The sequence below is a fragment of the Hyperoodon ampullatus genome (assembly GCF_949752795.1).
Source record: "Hyperoodon ampullatus genome assembly, chromosome: 19".
Taxonomy (NCBI): domain Eukaryota; kingdom Metazoa; phylum Chordata; class Mammalia; order Artiodactyla; family Ziphiidae; genus Hyperoodon; species Hyperoodon ampullatus.
The window spans coordinates 16,534,558-16,551,790 of NC_136932.1; the positions used below are offsets into that span (position 1 = coordinate 16,534,558).

Here is a 17,233-nt window from a genome sequence, read left to right on the forward strand (position 1 = left end):
GGGGCGTTTGAACAGACCCTGCGTGAGCTCAGGGTCCTGTGCACTGGTTGTGTCTCCTAGCCGTGCTCCCTGGCTTATCTCGGGTGGGGTGGGGTCTGTCACCCTGGCCCTGAGGGCCTCCCGAGTGGGCTCAGGTGCCCCCCGTGCGCTGCGGAGGCTGCTGCGGGAGGCGAGGTTCTTTGGGAGCTTTTCAGGCTCCTGCGGAGATGCCCCTCCGGAGGTTTGGGCTGTCGCCTCCTGGCCCTCTCTGTACAGGGGTGCTCGTGTTCCTTTGTGAGTCCAGGGCCAAAGGCCCAGAATTACCGATAAATGGCTTGTTTGAGGGCTGAGGGGCTATCAAGGCCTTTGGCAGCTGGGGAGGGAGGAAGGAGGGAAGGAAGATGGGGCGCGAGGCCATGGGGTGGTTTGGGCGGGCTTGGCGTTGCCGTGGCGCCGACGTGCCCTCCCTGCCCTCCTCGTTCAGGGCCCCGCTGTCCCCTTCGTCCAGCCCCCTTCCCGCTCTCAGTCCTGGCCACGGGGGTTTTGCACATGCTAGGTCCTTAAACGTCCAAGACATTTATTGGGTATTTTTTCTTTGTTTCTTTGACATATAGCTTTTTTTTTCTTTTTAATTCCAGAAAACGCAGAGTAGCGTGATGCAGTAGTGCAGTTTGTATGTTGCCATCAGAGTTTGTTGTCTAGTTTAGATGATGCTGAGACAGTCCTGGTTAATTAACAACCCTTGGAGATGGGTTTATTGTCACTCATTCACAGATGAGAAAATTGTGGCCCAGAGTGGAAAGTTGACTTTTCCAAGGTCGCGTAGCTGGCAGGAGGAGATCCAAGAGTCTCACTTGATTTGCTCTAGATCCTGCCCTTTACTTGTCTTGCTGTATCATCTGACTGGAAAGTCTGTTTCCCTGATTTTCCTGAACCCCAAGTTTCAGAGGAAAATCCTCGAAGGGTAATAGTGGAAGATGCATAGGCTCATAGCTGCCTTTCTTGTAAGACTCACCGCCTGTGCTCAGACACCTGATACTTGGGGAGGCTGGACATTTATTGCTTAGTGGAGGTTTCCTCCCAACACATTTGTATTGAGAATCCGAAACATTAAGGTTTGCAAAAGTACTTTGAACTGCCTGGTGACAAGAAACTAAGAGATATGTAACTATTTTTATTAACTTTGATCTTAAGATTTGAATTTGTTAGCATGTATTTTCTAACGTTTGCTGAAATGTACATATATCTGAGGTTTACAGGCGAAAGTCTTAAAATCCTGACCTGAGAGGGAAGGGGCTGAGGGAGGGCAGGCAGGGAGAGCTCAGCCTGTCCTCACTACCTGACTGTCCCTACAGGGCTGTGTCACCTGCTCCGAGACCATCCAGCCACCTGAAGCCCCCCCTTGGCCCCCACTCCCCGTCACTGTCCAGCAGCCCCCTGCCTGTCGGGACATCAGACCCACAGAGCCACTCGCCCGCCTCTGCGCCCCTGCCTCAGGTCAACGGGGGCTTCCGGGCCCCCTCACACCAGCTGCCAGAGGCCAGGGAGCCCCCCCAGGGTCTCTGTAAGAAGAGGAAGAAGACCCGTGTGGGAGAGACCCAGGGCCAGGGCTCAGAGACCTGCATGGCTGTGGCGGCCCCTCCAGGGCCTTCCAGGAAGAGGAAGAGGAGGAAGAGGAAGCACACGGGGGACACGGACGCCTCCCCTCTGCAGGCGGGGCGCACGCCGGGGCCGCCCTGGAGCCCCGTGCACAGGAAGGAGGGTCGGGCGGAGCCGCCGGCAGGCAGACTGGAGGAAGAGGGCGGACAGCAGCCCGGGAACGGCTGGCCCGTGGGATGCGTGAGCGACGGCCCCCGCGTGAGCCGCAGGAAGAGGAGGAGGAAGGGAGCTGAGGGCCTTGGCGGAGAAGACGGCCTCCGCCGGGACCACCCACCTCGGCATGGGTGAGAGCAAGGAGCCCTGCACCTCCGCTCACACACAGTCCACCCCTAGTGGGTGCTGTCTGGAAATACAGGCACTGCCCGGCGCTCTGGGACGTGACTGTATCGTCAGGTGTCCCAGGCGGGTGGCGAGTGGAAACAGCGTTCCGGACCTGGCCAGCCCCATAGGTGCTGGGAGGTCACGTGACCTGGGCCGGGCTGCGCTGGGGTCCTGTCGTCCACCTTGTGGGACTTGCCTCGGATTAAAAACGCACTGGTGTGCTTTTCTGGACTGTGACCGTGGGCAGGTCCTGGTCAGATTCGGGTGGAGTCTCCTGGGGCTCTTCTGGAGGGCTGAGACACATGCACCAAAGTTCACAGGGTATCTGGACCTCAGTTTGCTAGGAGCTGACTGTCAACTCTGACTTCCTAGGAGCTACTCTTCCTCAGATGTCATCCAGCCAGAGACTGTTGCAGCATCACCAAGGAAAAAGAAAAAGAAAAAAAGGAAGCAGGAGTCACAGCAGGAAGTAGAAGAGAGTGAGTCTGAGGGCCAGAGGGGCTCTGTAGTCCCTGGGAGCAGGCCAGGGACAGCTGTGAATGGCCAGGCTCCCGGAGGCCCCACAGGTGTGCACTGGGCCGGGAGGGGACGCCAGGGGAGCAGGGGGTGGGAGCCAGTCTGCCCTGTGCGTCTAGAGGCAGGTGCGGTACATTGGGAGGGGCCTGCTGGAAGACCTCTTACCTCTGCCCTCGTGCCAGCTGTCTGCCCACTTGGACCTCCTCACCTGGCAGATCGTTCAGCCCGAACTACCCCGTAGGAAAAGATGGGGTACATGTAAACTTTACACGTTCTGTGAGCACAGTGTTTCTTCTGGTTCAGGGCTGTTCCCATCTAAACCTTCCCACTGGAATTACTCCTGGGCCGCCCAGCCTGGCATTTTTCTTTGCCACTTGAACTTGCAGCATTGGGTTCAGAAGCTCACCTCCCTCTGCCTCTCTTTGTAGCCGGCCTTCCTGAAGATCGTGTGGCCTTTTGCTGTTGGGGTTCTGTGTGCTGTGGCCGTGCCTGGGCTGAGACCTCCAACAAGCGCCTCGTTCATGTTTCGTTTTCTTTTTCCTTAGTGGGCCAGCTCGTTTCACCAGGCTCTCCTGGTGGAGTGAGTCTGTTAAACGAGGGGAGCGAAGGTCCTCAGCGCCTCAGGAAGGGGCCCCCAGGTGGCGGATCATCTGGGGTCTGCTGTTTGTGCTTTGGGGGCACACTGGTTCCCGGGGATGGATTTGTAGTTTATCAAACTCGGGAAAACCAATTCATGAATAAACACGGAATTCCATTAATTACACGGCAAAAGCACTAACTGCTAGGCAGTGAGGAATGGCCACTTCAGGCAGCCCGTGTGTCATTGGAGAAAAGGCTGCAGAGACTGGCTGTCGTCAGACGGGGTCACTTTGTGAGCACGTCAGCCAAGCGGGAGGTGCAGCCACGCCCCAGGCCTCTCCGCCCAGTGCAGAGCAGGAAGTGCGCGGCGGGCAGGTGCTAGGGCTGCAGGGATGCCCAGCGCCCCGTGTGTTTGCTCACGATCCCAAAATTGGGGCAGGCATTTGTGGCCCTAAAGAGGCCAGAGCCCGGGTTGCAGGTGGCTCCGTGTGACCACCGGGCCCGAGCTGTGCTGAGGAGTGGCTGGAGAGGGGGTGGGGGACAGGTCGGGGGCAGACAGTGGACACCGTCCTGCTCAGAGCACTGAGCCTGAAGGGCACCAGGTCATTGCCAAATTGGCGGACCAGAGAGATGAGGTCAGGCTTGTGTTTAGGGAGGTGAGTCTATTCTGACAGTTCTGGGTGGTTAGGGGGACTGGGCAGAGGCCAGGAGCAGCTCAGACGTCGTTTCTAGAGCCCTGATAAGGGGCGGCCAGTGCTGTCTGTGCAGATGTCCTTGCTGGCCAGGCTCTCCGGGGCAGGGAGGTGGGAGCTGCCCTGCGAAGCTGCGGTGGTGCTGGTGGCGGCGGCACCTCCTCCAGTTCGCGCTGCTCCGGGTTTCTGCCCCTTCCCTGCAGGCGAGGAGCCTCCATCGGGAACTCCTCTCCCTTCCTCCGTCAGACCCAGGGCTCACTGCTGCCTGTAGGTTTTTTGTTTTGTTTTCGGTGTTCAGGTTTTCATCTTTTGCAGAGTTGCTTTGGACCAATAACCTCTTCTCTTGAGAAAGAATAATCGTTAACTCCCTTGTCACAGGCAGGCAGGCAGGCAGGAAGAGCTTGCTTTTACACATTCTTTAAAGAATTTGTCATTAGTAAGTTCTGCGATTCTGTTGTAAATAAAAGGTGTTATGAGCGTTTCCTCGGTGGTTTATTTTTAATGTATGTAAATGTTATTCTGATCGCAGGGCTGGGACAGGCTCCTCTTGTATCCTGGGACAGAGAGAGAGAATCTGATGTGGTCCAGGAATTGCTCCAATATTCATCTGATAAAGCTTACGGGAGAAGAGGTACTGGTTTTGAGCCTAGACTTCTGTCTTCTGCGGTTGGCTTACGAGGAGGTAGAGGGGCCTGAAAAAGACCTCCTGTGTTGAGCCTTGTGCGTAGGAATTGCTTGGCTCTGAAGATGGGCAGAGGAATGTACATGTCTGTTGTACCCTCTCTGACCCCACTGCCATTGCATGCAGATCAAGAACACTGCAGGCGGGTTTTGTCTGCGGCGGGGATCCAGAGCAGCTTCCTGCTGGGCTCTGGGAGCCCGGGAGAGGGCGGAGTGTGCGCGTTTGGGCAGGGCAGGGCAGGGCAGGCCAGCCAGGGAGAGCGTTAGAATCCCAGAGTCGGGGAAGGCAACAGACCGAAAAACTCATCCAGCACTCATGCTGTAAGTTTTTATTTAGAACATTATTTTTCTAATTCGGACTCGGAGAAAGAACGCAAGATCTTTGTTTCTCAAATGAGGGCATGGGCTTAAAAAGAACTAAATATTCGGGGTTAACAGTGTTTGCCTTTAAGTGACAGGATCACTGACTGGCCTACACACCGGAGACCACTCTGTTCCCCCCCTTTTCCTTCTCTGTGTATCCATTTTCACCAAAAGGTGGCACTCAAAACTTTTTGAATAATTAGGAGTAGACCAGCCTAGTTTGTAAACTTCACCCTTGAAGTAAATGCACAGGGCAGCCGGGACCCACGCAGGTCGCGATGCCAGTGTCTGTCTTGCAGTTTTGACGTGGGACGGTGAGGTGTCAGCTGTCAGTCAGGATGCCATTCAGGACAGCAGGCTGGCCCGCATGGCCACAGTCATTGACGACTGGGACGAAGAGTTTGACCGAGGGAAGGTATGACACGTGGTGGCGCCTGGCGGGGATGGAGCGCCGTGGAGTAGCTCAGCTCGGAGGGCGCTGGGGAGGCCTTGGATTTTCAGGGCTGTTTGAAGGGGCAGCAGCATTGCAGAGTGGCCGAGGGCGAGACTGGAGCCGCGCTGCCCGGGTTCAGGAAGCCTGTGTCCTCCAGTTGCTCCTGCTCCTCCGTCAGTGAGGTGGGGGTCGTGGGGACACCTTCCGTGGGTCACTGGAGAGTCAATCTGTTAGTTTAGGTCGCACGTTGAGACTCGTGCTGGCACGTAGTAAGCACTTGGAAAGGAGCCACCGGGACCTGGGGGAGCCCTTTTTGGGAATTGTGACACTGTGATTCTTGTCATAGGAAAAGAAATTGAAAAAATTCAAGAGAGAGAAGAAAAGAAACTTCAACGCCTTCCAGAAACTTCAGAGTAGACGGAACTTTTGGTCTGTGACTCATCCAGCTAAGGCTTCCAGTCTCAGCTATCGCCGCTGAATTTGCAGCTGTCAAGATGGGTCAGTTTGTTCGTGTGTGTGTGTGTAGTCGTGCATGGGCTGTGGTGTGTACGGTGTGGAGTGTGGTGTGCCCACACCGGTCACTCGCAGATTGAGGACCAGGCTGTTTCCAGGCTCCATCTCGTGTCAGTGGCGTTGCCTGTGTTGGATGGGCTCTCCAGGGGTGGTGGTGGGACTCCTGGGGTCTCGTTTCTCTCCCTCAAGAATGATGTTCTTTGCCTCACAGCCTCCAGAGACGCGGTCCCTTCCTGGGGACCGTCTATCTGGACTGAAGAGCCACTTGCCGAGGACTTGCTGGCTCTGTCGGCTCCAGGCCTGCCATGGGGGACGGCCCGCAGAGGCCCCGGGCTTCTGTGGATCAGGACCTCTGGTGACACAACACGCACTGTGACAGACACGGGGACTCTTAGAGCAGGGGGCAGCACAGCAACCGGGACCCGGGATGGGGCTGAGCGCCCTGTGATGCTGTCCTGGGGCTGCAGGGGACAGCGGGGAACAGCGGGGAGGACGGTGGCTGTGCCTTCCCAGTGTGACCTCGAGCTCCAGAGATGACAGCCTGCAGCCAGTTGCTCTTCTCGACGGGCCCTCCATCCCCCACTCCTGGCGGCTGGCGCTGCCAGCTCATCCTGCGCCTCCCGCTTCCTCAGGTGGGGGCTCTGTATGCCTTACCTGTCCAGCCTCAGAGAGTCGGTGCCCCGGGCCGGACCCACGCCGCTGCCTCTCCCTTCTGTGGAATTGCGGGGCGGGCAGCCCTGCCAGTGCATCTCTCTCTTACACAGAGCCTCTCCGGAGAGCAGGTGGCTGTAGTGGGGCAGGTTGGGGGCCGAAAAGATGTGCCGACACATCTGCTCCTCAGGCTGCTACTTGTTCCGAGGTGGCTTTGCTGGACCCTCCCTTGCAGCTGCAGTAACCGGGGGTCCTTACTGAGGTGGTGGTCTTGGGGTAGATTCTCCGTTTATTTTACTACTTGATATAAAACATTTATTTTTGACCAGGCCTGTGGCTTCCATCAGCAATATGTTTCCTCTCCCTAATATGCAAATACTGGCTTCATTTGCTCAATTTTGTGAGTGCTTTTTGAATTTAGATGATTGTATTACTCGAGAAGATCACGATCACTTTTTTATCTTGTTCAAGCTGTGCCTGCGAACTTATAATTTAATAAATATGGGAAATCCTCAGTGAGGTGATACTGTCCAGAAAAAGGACGCATGTCCCAGGGGTAGAAGGTATGGAAGTACATCTGAAGATTATCCCTCAGCGCATGTCCACGCTTCCTCTCCTCTCGGTATCACTTCGTGTGGGAGTGGACCAATGCCTGGTCCTGTCCTTCGAGTGGTCTCCTCGGCCTGAGGCCCAATGCACTTGTCTGGCCCCCACTTTCTTCTTCACGGAGCCTTGCCCTTTGCTCTGCTGCTTGTTCTGGGGCCTGGGGGATCCTGGTGGTATCGAAAAAGTGTTACATTTTTTATACGGGGAGCTATGTTAATTTTTTCATGTGGGTCGTTCTTTATGTTTTTTTCTTCCTGTTTTTGTATTTCTCTTTAAAAAGTTGGGGAGAATAATACCAGTGTCCTGCGCTGGGGCTGCTCTGGTCCCAGCAGATGGGAACCGGGCTCTGCCTGGACTGGCCCGGGAGCCTTTTTGTCTTTTTCAGAGGACTGATTCCTGCATGTCAACCACACCTTGCTCAAAGCTGAGGGGCCCACCCCAGTGCCCTGTGGCTCTGTCATTTGCCATCTCAGGAGGGAAGGCAGGTGCCTCCGTGGGCAGGGTTTTTTTCTCTCTTGAGATGTTGACATCCATTCCTGCGTGAACTATTTCCCCGACCATATTTTTATCATGTTCTGTAGCTGAAAAAAGAAAAATTCAGTTGTTTGTTAGCACAGAATTGATCTCCTTTCTCTCTCTCCCTCTTCTCCAAACAAGTCTCTTCCTTTCTCCACTATATAATTATAAAGGCTTTTCCTGAGGAGAACGTACCCTTTTTCTTCTGGGCAGGGATGAGCACTGGCCTGACCCTGCAGCATTTAAGTATCACTGTTAAGTAGACAAGTCCTCCCATCCCACGGAGAATCATCGGCCAAACTGGGAGGGAAAGGATAGGCCCAGAAAACGAGTCCAGATCCTAGGTGTACGTGTATAAAGAACTAAAGCTTCTTAGACTTCGTTGACTTAGAACATGGGTCTAATTTAACTTCATGTTTGGGGGGGGTCACCCCTCCCAGTGGTCCTGGGTCCTCTCACTCCCTGACCCTTGGCTGGGGCCCTGCTCACACCTCGGCCCCGTGTGCGCGTCGAGCCCACGGCACGTGACCTGCACCTCCGCTCCAGGGGCTGAGGGGCCCCAGATGTTGTCAAGATCTCGGTGCAATAAAACAAGGAGTTTTTGTGAGTCCTGCCTGTGTCTTTGGTTTTTTTTCCCTTTGACTTTTAAAAGGTTCACCCCGACCCCAGTCTGCTGTCCCAGTTTGCATGTGAGGTTGGCCTCAGGCACTTTCTGGTCACCTGTCTGTGAGTGGGAGTCAGGTGCCTTTAGCAGTCTGTGCAGCAAAGCTTAGAACAGGTCTTTGTTAAGAATAAACAGGAAATAAAGAGGTTTATTTGAATGTCTTAATACATACATTTATTTGAATTTAAGAAGGGAGAAATCCTTTGAAGTGACTCCCTGAGCTTTGAGGGTGAATTTCAATGAGCACCAGATTGAAACTTGGAAACGGTATCATTCCACTGAGGTTTGTTTGAAAATGTTTTGAACCAAATGGTTGGATTTCTGTAGGGAAAGATGAGGGAGAAATCGTAGGTTTTGCTAAACTGAGTTTTCCTCACAGTTGGCAGGGGCGACCAAGGCCTCCGGTTTGGGGACCCCTTCCTGAGCCTGGCTTGTGCACAGCGGTGGGTAGGGCACGGCGATGTGGTCAGTGCCTGTTCAGTCTCCCCTGACCCGAGTGAGCACGCCCAGCTGCTGCTCCGGCCACATGCCAGAGGCCGTGGTGAGGAAAACTCATCTCCTGTGTGGACTGGAATTCAGTGTTGGTACAGAGTGTAATTTGGACTCACGTGCACATTGCAGCTCTTGTCAGGCTTGACGGGAACAGGAAGGGCAGGATCTGGCTGATACTGCACGTCCTGGAAGTGGGGTAAGGCCAGGAGGGGGCACAGGTCCCTGCAGAGCGCTCCGTGATCCGCAGGTTACAGGTGGCAGGAGCCGTGCCTGTGAGTGGGTGACAGGAAGTAGTGCAGTCCCAGGCGAAGGCAGGTTTCCGTTGAGTGGGTTCTGGTGCCCAAGCTCCGTGGCTCCTTGCCCCTTCCTTCCCTTCAGTGATACCCCACAGTGCCCCACCCAAACATGCCCCTCAGACACGGGGACTCTATTCCAGTCACTGTGGGGGGCGGGGGGTGGTTGGCCAGACAGCTCAAAATGAGGACAGCAAAGTAAGAACAGGTGAGGTGAGACATGTGCTGGACCCCAACCAGAGGGGGTGCTTGGCAGGTGGGAGAGAGTTTGGGGTGACTGATGCAGTGCATGGGCCTGTCTCACCAGCCGAACTTGTGTCCAGAGATTCTGCATCACAGGCTGGGAGGCAGCTGGAGTTGATCCACTACAAATCTGGGCACAGGGGTCATACAAGCAAGACCATAGCTTTTCCGTGTTGTTACTGGTTCCCTTCAATAGCAACATGGTTCTGGGTGCGTAGAAGATGAATGAGGCCAGGTTTCCCCCTGGCAGCCCATGGTCTCAAGCACAGAGCTGCCGGCTCCAGTGGGAACCAGGAGGAGGGAGTGCCAGCTCTGCCTGGGGTGGCCTAGGGGACGAGGGGAGGCTGTGAATGGGGGGTTGACAGGTGAGTAGGCTCCAGCTGGTGGGGCTCACTTGAACGACCCTGTCAGGTGACAAGGCAAAAGCACAGGATGCTTCTCCATTGATAATTTCGGTAGGAACCTTTCATGCCAGCCTTTCTTTGTGTGTCTTTCGGGTTACAGTGAGTGCCTGCGGTATCGTCAGCAAGGGTCTGCGAGGTCTGATTCGCTCTTTACACACCCAAGGCTGATGGCAGTGTGCGTGCAGGCCAGGGGCGGGGGTGGAGAAGACAGGTGAAGGTGACCAGTCCAACAGGCTGGCCAAGAAGTGCTCATGTCTGCAACTATGACATGGTAGTGACAGAAGAGGTGGGGCCACTTGGGTATTCGGAGGTGGAATCAAGAGCAAAGGTAACATAAGGTGGAAGGTTCAGGGCTGGGGGAAGACCTCTGGCTCGGGAAGTCCGTTGAGTGGTAGGGCACGTCGTACCAGAGAGGCAGGTGGGTGACAGATTCCAAGGCTGTGATGCAGCCAAGCCTGCGTTATCAGAACAGAATGGGGAGAACCACAGGTGTGAGAAGGAGGTAACCAGGGAGCATGGAGTCTCCCGATTAAGAAAAAGTGCGGGACACCTGGGGAACCAGGTGAACGCCCATTAGAAGCTCGGCCGACCTCGGGAGTCAGGAGCGAGCAGTGAAAGGCTGGCTGGTACGATGGAGTGAGGAAGGCCAGGGTACAAATCCTGCCCAGTCTCGGTAGCGTGGCCAGCCTCCATATAGATGGGACCTAGGTGAAGCTAGGTTCTGGTAATCCCAGGCAGCTTGAGGATGTGTCACGTGACACCTGGTGGGAGCTCAGCGGTGTGGTTCTCTCTCTGCCTTCGGGGCCTCATGGCCGGTCACCTGCTCTGGCTCCTCCCTTTAGCCCACGCTCGTGCCTGGAGGAGCCCCTGCTGCACAGACTCTGCTTAGCCCAGCTGCTTCCTGCTCATTCCTTCCCCACTCCTGCATCAGGACCGGCTGGTACTGTCGGGGAGGACCTCCCAGCTGCCCAGAGCTGGTTGCCGTGCTTCATTAGGCTCTGTCTCAGGGGGTCCCTCTCTCCCATCCCATCAGTGGCTGTTCGACGTTTGTGCCCTCCCACCGCCTGTGTGCCCCTTACTCTTGGCAAATGATTTTCATCCCACTGCAAGTGTTCCCTCCCACTCCAAAATAAACAGTGAAACACGAGGAAACCAAAACCATAGCAACTTCTCTCCCTCTCCATGTGGTCTATTCTCCCTCTAACCTAGCGGTTCCAACACTCACGGAACCCAGAATCACCTGGGAGAGTTATTTAATACTAATTTAATTTAATACAAATGTGAAGGAAATGAGACTCCCGAGAGCGAGACTTGGGCAAACCCTTCCCGTGTGATTCTACCGGGCGGCCGGCGTTGAGAACTGCTGTGCTAGTCCCGGGTTTGAGAGAGGGTCAGAATCACCAGGGGGTTGTTAAAACACAGGTTGCTGGGCCCCATCCCCCGAGGTTCTGATTCAGCAGGTCTGGGGTGAGGTCTGAGAATTTGCATTTCTAACACGTTCCTAGGGGATGCTGAACCCACTGCTGGGTGGGGACCGCACTCACAGCTCTGATCTAATGCTTCTTACATGGGATGGTCTGTAGGACCCCCCGTGGGGTCCTCAGTGTGCTCTCCAGACCGACCTCTTCCACCCCTTGGGGACCCACCTCAGTGACTTTCCCTTCTGCCTCCTGTGTCTCGCTCGTCTCCCTTCCTTCTCTTGTGAGCATGCTCAAGTGCCAGCCATCCTAAAAAAGGCCCATTTTTTCCGTGTCCCCTCCCAGCTACCCTCTCCCTCACCAAAGCTTCGATTTGCCCTCTGCTTCCTTCTCCACGGTCCTTAGTCTGCCTTCTGCCCACATCACTCCACCCAGTGACCCAATTCCCAAATCTGATGAGCCTTTGCCACAACTTCTTGTCAGGATTGGACACTATTCACCCCCGTCTCCCTGAAGAGCTCTTCTTTTTCTGTCCCTTCAGTGTTAAATCTGTTGGATCTGGTGAGCCCTGGATACCTCAATGTAGCCAGAATCAATCCACTCCAATCAATATACCCCATTGTCTAATCAGTATAGCCCGAGGAACATCTTTTCCTGGATACCCTACTGGCAAATCTGTGGCCCAGACGGAGTTCATTGTTTTGTCTGCCCTCCTCTTACCTGTGTCCCTCCCATGGCTGGGGGCCCACCACCCACCCTGGTGCCAAAGCCAGAAACGTGCCCGCCACGCTCGGCACCTCCTTCACATTACTCCCACGCATCAGTGACAGAATTCTGATCTTTCCACCTGGCTGCCGGAAAGTCCTCTCTTTCCCGTCCCCACCGCCTGGCTCTCAGCTTGAGTCGCCACCACTTTTCTCTTGGACTCGAATTGTCTTCTAACCAGTTCTCCAACGTCCAGTGGACCTGCTTCCTGGTCTGCCTTCCTGGCCCCCAGGACAATCCTTCAAGACAAGAAGCCCTAATCAAATCATTCCCGTCCTCAGGTTTCCCAGCACCTGTCACAGCTGTGCTGTTGAAAGGATGTGTCAGCCTTCATCATCCTGCGCTAACCGTTGGGACTGTTAAAATGCACCTTGAGGTGGTTTTTTGCTCTTACGGTCATAGAAATGACCCGTGGTTCATGTACTTTATTCTCCCTTCTTACGTGTACTGCTCTGCTGTTTTCTGCCTTACATGGCCTCAGTTAGACACTTCCCCTTGGCAGAGACCAGTGGGTGTTGCCTTCGGTCGGTCCCAAATTCCAGGCCCCCAGGAAGTCTTGGTTGAAGGGGTAAGTCCGACAGGAGTGTGGTTGGTGACCGTGCCCTTGGACTCCTCTCAGAACGAGGCCAGCCCACCTCCGTTGATGTCCTTGGCCCAGAGGCCTCCTCGTGCCGTCCTCCCGATGCTTCTGTCTCTGAGCCCCTGCCCCCCACCCCCCGTCCCCCCACCTTTGTTTTTTTCACAAGTGAAAATATTTTGGCAGATCTGGCGGGAACTGGAGCATTAGCTCCTCTGTTTGAAGTGAAAGCCTGGACTGTGTGGCACGTGGCCAGCTGTCTGTCGGGCGGCAGGGGAACCGTTTGTGACAGCTGGACACAATCAAGATCCATTACAAACAGATTCCAAGTGCCATTCACACACAGAAGAAATTGCAAGCTTTAGCAGAATAAAATCTGGGGGTTTTCAAAGCAAGACAATGCCCCAGCCTCGGCCCGTGTGAGCGGCTCGGTTTGCGTCTCTGCAAGCGCCCTTCCTTCCCCAGCACCACCTCCCTCCCGAGTGCAGGCTGGAGAGGCTGGCGGGGCTGGCGGAGGGCTGCCCCCAGGCCCTGTCTTGTATTACTGAGGACACCTGTCTAAACCTGCATGGGGAGGGCTCAGAGGCTGGCTTCCGGAAGCGCCGCTGCCCAGCCTCGTCAGCCTCTCACCTTGGTCTCAGGGAGAATGAAGGGTTCACATAGCAGTTGGAGGGTGAGGCTGGCAGGCCCAGCTGAGCCCATTCCTCTTCTGTGAAGCAGGTGTGATCTGAGGTAACTGTCCCTCCCTCCCCGGCCCTGGCCTTGGCGGAGCTCTGAGTAGTGGCTCATCGGGTAGCCGTTTATAATTCTGTATGGAGGGGAGGCCTTAGGACGTGGTGCTTCCTGTGGTTCTATTGGCCTCAGCAGACCGTGGTCCTTCAGCACGTGTGGGGTGGCAGTGCGAGTTGTTCCTTTTGCACGTGGAGGGGGTGTCAGTGCTCATGCAGGGAGGAGACACCGTCCTCCCCTTTCTCACGAGACCCTCCAGCTTGCACTGCCCACTTGGCCCCCTGCTGTCTCACTCATCTTGATGGGAGAAGAGAAAGGCAAGGAAATAGAATCATTTGTTTTAGAAAAAGGAACCAGATGAAATATGGACACCAGGAAGAACGGAAAGGTAATGATAAAGTCCCTTACCATGGGATCTTATATCTAAGCCCCCTCTAAAATTCTTATTTAAAACATTAATTTAAAATAGGTAATAATATCATATGATATCACTTATATGTAGAATCTAAAATATGACACAGATGAACTTATTTACAAAACAGAAACAGACTCACAGACATAGAAAACAAACTTATGGTTAACAAAGGGGAAAGGGCTTGGGGGAGGGATAAATTGGGAGTTTGGGGATTAGCAGATACACACCACTATATATAAAATAGATAAACAACAAGGACTTACTGTATATCACAGGGAACTATATTCAATATCCTATAATAAAACATAATGGAAAATAATATGAAAAAGAATATATACATATATATATATATAACTGAACTTCGCTGTACACCCAAAACTAACACAACACTGTAAATCAACTATACTTCAATAAAATAAATAAATAAAACAGGTAATACATGCATATTGTGTTTAATTTAAAAGCTCTGTATTTCCCAGGGCTGCTATAACAAAGTCCCATGGGCTGGGGGGCTTAAAACAACAGAAATTTGTTCTCTCATGTCTGGAGGCCGGAGGTCTGAAATCAAGGTATTGGCAGGGCTGCACTCTCTCTGAAGAATCCTTCTTTGCCTCTTCCAGCTTCTGATGACCCAGGCATTGCTTGGCCTCTCCAGTGTCTGCCTCCATCTTCACAAGGCCTTCTCTATGTGTCTCTGTGTCCTAATCTCCTCTTCTTAGAAGGACACCAGTTATTGGATTTGGGCCACCCTAATGATCTCATCTTAACCTGATTACATCTGCAAAGACCTTATTTCCAAATAAGATCACAATTCACAGGTACTGGAGGTTAGGTTTTTGGGTTCACAGTTCAACCCCTTTGAGTATTGAAGGGTATTTAATGAAGAGTCTCCCACTCCTGTTTCCCTGGCAACTGGCTCTCCTCCCAGAGGCAGGGAAGCCCCCAGTCTCCTGTGTGCCCTGTTAGCCACAGTCCACGCTTGCCCACTAGTTTGGGAGTCCCGAGAGGGCATGGCTTTCCAGCTGCTCCCTTCGCTGCTGTGTCCTCAGCATCTTGAACAGCGCATGGCACAGCACTGCGCCCTGCCCCCGACAAATATTTATCAAATGGCTGAACGTACAATGTAAATGTACATCACATGTTGATGTATTTTTGTTAGAAATGGAAGTATGTTATATACCCCTGTTCTGTCCTTGCTTTTTCCACTTCATACAGCTTGGGAATCGTCTCACATCGGTAAATGCGGAAATAAGCCTCAATCTTTTAAAAGCCTGTGGGTGCTCCCTTGTAGGAAAGGGACAGGACCCAGTAACCTGTCCCTTTTTGAATACTGTTTCTGAAAAAGTTTTAAACATCACAGTATAAGCACAGGAAAAAAATATATTTTGGGTTACCTCTGCTCAAAAACCTTCCTTCGTCATTCTAATTTTTGAAATTATTATGTAAGGCAAGGATGACAGAAGGGAGGCACTAACTTAAAAAAAAAAAAGGTTGTCAGGCGGATCAACCACTAAAAACAACAGACCACAGTGAGAGGCGTTCAGGGAGCCCCGACCCATTTTCTTTTTCTTTTCAATTTTTTTTTTGATGTGGACAATTTTTTAAGAGTCTTTATTGACTTTGTTACAATACTGCTTCTGTTTTCTGTTTTGGTGTTTTGGCCACAAGGCATGTGGGATCTTAGCTCTCTGACCAGGGAACGAACCTGCACCCCCTGCATTGGAAGGCGGAGTCTTAACCACTGGACCACCAGGGAAGTCCCTGACCCATTGTCAAAGTTCTTGACGTGGGGGAAGAGGTCTGGGGGTAAGTAGCAGACCAGCAGATTCCAGACCCGCGGCCAGTGCCCTCTCAGCTCTTCTGCTTCCTGCCTCTGGCTCTCCCTTTGAGGTCTCGCTATGCTCCAGGGGCTGAGGACACAAGTAGCCAAGTGAAGCTGACCTGGTGGCTCCCATTCTACACTGTGACCTCTGTGGGCCTCAGTTTCCAAATCTGCGGTATGGAGATAACAGCTCAACAAAGGCCCCAAGCCAGGAATGTGAGCTAACAGAGGGTCTTAGACAGTGACTTGCAGTCAAGTACATTTTCCATCCTTACCCAGTGCATTCATCTACAACCAAAACAAACATTATCCTTATGGTATGTGATGGACACTGATTCTATCTTGTTCTTATGGTATGTGATGGACACTGATTCTATCTTATTCTATCTTCTCTTGATCCAATGGTGATTGTTTCTCATCCATTCAGAGTCAGGACCTGCCATTGGAAAACACTGCTGTAACGAAACAATGTGATTAGCATTCACAGCTGTATTCCTTCCCATCCAAAGGTACTGGGTTTGGGAGTTCAGATCATAGTGAGAGTTAACCTGTGGCCTCAATTGCTTTTCTTCCCAAGTTTTGGTCAGTGAGCAAGAGTTAGGTGAAATCAGTGAAGATTAAACTGCTAGGTCCACCAGAATCAACCTTTTAGGAGTAAGATAACAATCTATACAAGGGAAGTGTCTAACTTCTGGAACTATTTGAAAGAAACACCTGCCTAAGGAAATGGAGACCATCTTCTTAGACTTTCTGGAGACATCAAGCTTCTCCACCAAAGGCTGGGTCAGACAGCTCAGCGGAGTAAGAGGGATGTTTGTTTGTGAATGTACAATTTTCTTAGCCTCCAGAAGGGTGGGCCAGAGCTGCACCCTGATGGAATGTAAAGATTAGGATCCCTTAGGGTGATATGTTGAAATCCATCCATCCATCCATCCATGTGCAGAAGTCAAGAGGAAGACAACGACAGATCTGTCACTTCAGAGATCAATATTGGGTAGAAGCCTGGATTTTATAGGCAGAGGCTCCATTGTGTGGGTGGGAAACAGGTCCAGGGCATTGAGCTGTTTGCCCAGGTCACAAGGCTAACAGGAAGCAGATCTGGAAAGAAAGCCTAGAGTTTCATCATTCATTTATTCCTTTTCCATGAGGGGAAATTACTTTTCTTTGTTGTCTCTTGGGAGGCATATTTTAGGGCTCACCCAACAGGCTGCTGAGGAGGGTCACAACTCCCCCTGATGGAGACATTGCCAGGTGTCTTGGGCACCTGTCTTGGGCTGAGCTCTCCTCCAGCAGCCCCTGGGTACAGCACGTTGGCTAGGTGTCCAGGGTTATGACCCCCCAGGAGGGTCTTGGACCATCCCTGTGTGATGTGTGATCCTGAGATTCCTTCCAACTGAGGCACTTATAATTTTAATGGGTAGCACCAAACCAAGAAAGAGCGTATGCATCCAGAAGTGGCTAGAAAAAGTGGCATTTTCCTTGATTTTTCTAAATTAAAAATTGGGGAGGTGCCCACCTCCCGGTGAAGAGATACTGCTCATGCTCCCTGAAGGGCAGCTCAGTTTACCAGTGGGAGGGGATTGGTCCGCCCAGGGCAGGCAAATAAAACATGTAAGGCACAGTCTAGAAACGTGTAAATTTAAGAGGCCCAGGAATCAAGGTCACCAAAATCCTGAAATGCTGGGAGATGAGGTGCCTCTCTTTGAAATTTGATCTGGGTAAATTCAGAGGACAAATAAAAGGAAGTATAAAGGCAGTGAGCTCATGACATTCACGGTGCTAAGGTTCAGACCTCAGAAATAATGAATTCAAATGCTCTGGTCTCTGACCAAGGACCGGGCGTCTCTGGCAGTCTGGGGAGGGCCGGACCTGCGAGGCTGACGTCAACGAGGACCACCCTGC

The 17,233-nt window shown here is 52.9% G+C and overlaps 2 protein-coding genes across 2 annotated transcripts in view; both read left to right on the top strand.

Moving 5' to 3' along the window:
• Positions 1-6,705, top strand: part of USP36 (ubiquitin specific peptidase 36) — a gene marked incomplete at its 5' end in the record, with an annotated part of 29,386 nt that extends 22,681 nt beyond the window's left edge. Inside the window, 6 exons of the mRNA XM_079726004.1 lie at positions 1,335-1,922; positions 2,332-2,525; positions 4,276-4,377; positions 5,090-5,205; positions 5,570-5,721; positions 5,948-6,705. Coding sequence (XP_079582130.1) covers positions 1,335-1,922; positions 2,332-2,525; positions 4,276-4,377; positions 5,090-5,205; positions 5,570-5,701 — 1,132 coding nt within the window. The 3' untranslated portion in view covers positions 5,702-5,721; positions 5,948-6,705. The remainder of the gene's footprint in view (positions 1-1,334; positions 1,923-2,331; positions 2,526-4,275; positions 4,378-5,089; positions 5,206-5,569; positions 5,722-5,947) is intronic.
• CYTH1 (cytohesin 1) overlaps positions 1-17,233 on the top strand; it is a gene marked incomplete at its 3' end in the record, with an annotated part of 375,946 nt that overhangs the window by 279,009 nt on the left and 79,704 nt on the right. The gene's annotated exons all lie outside the window — the stretch shown is intronic.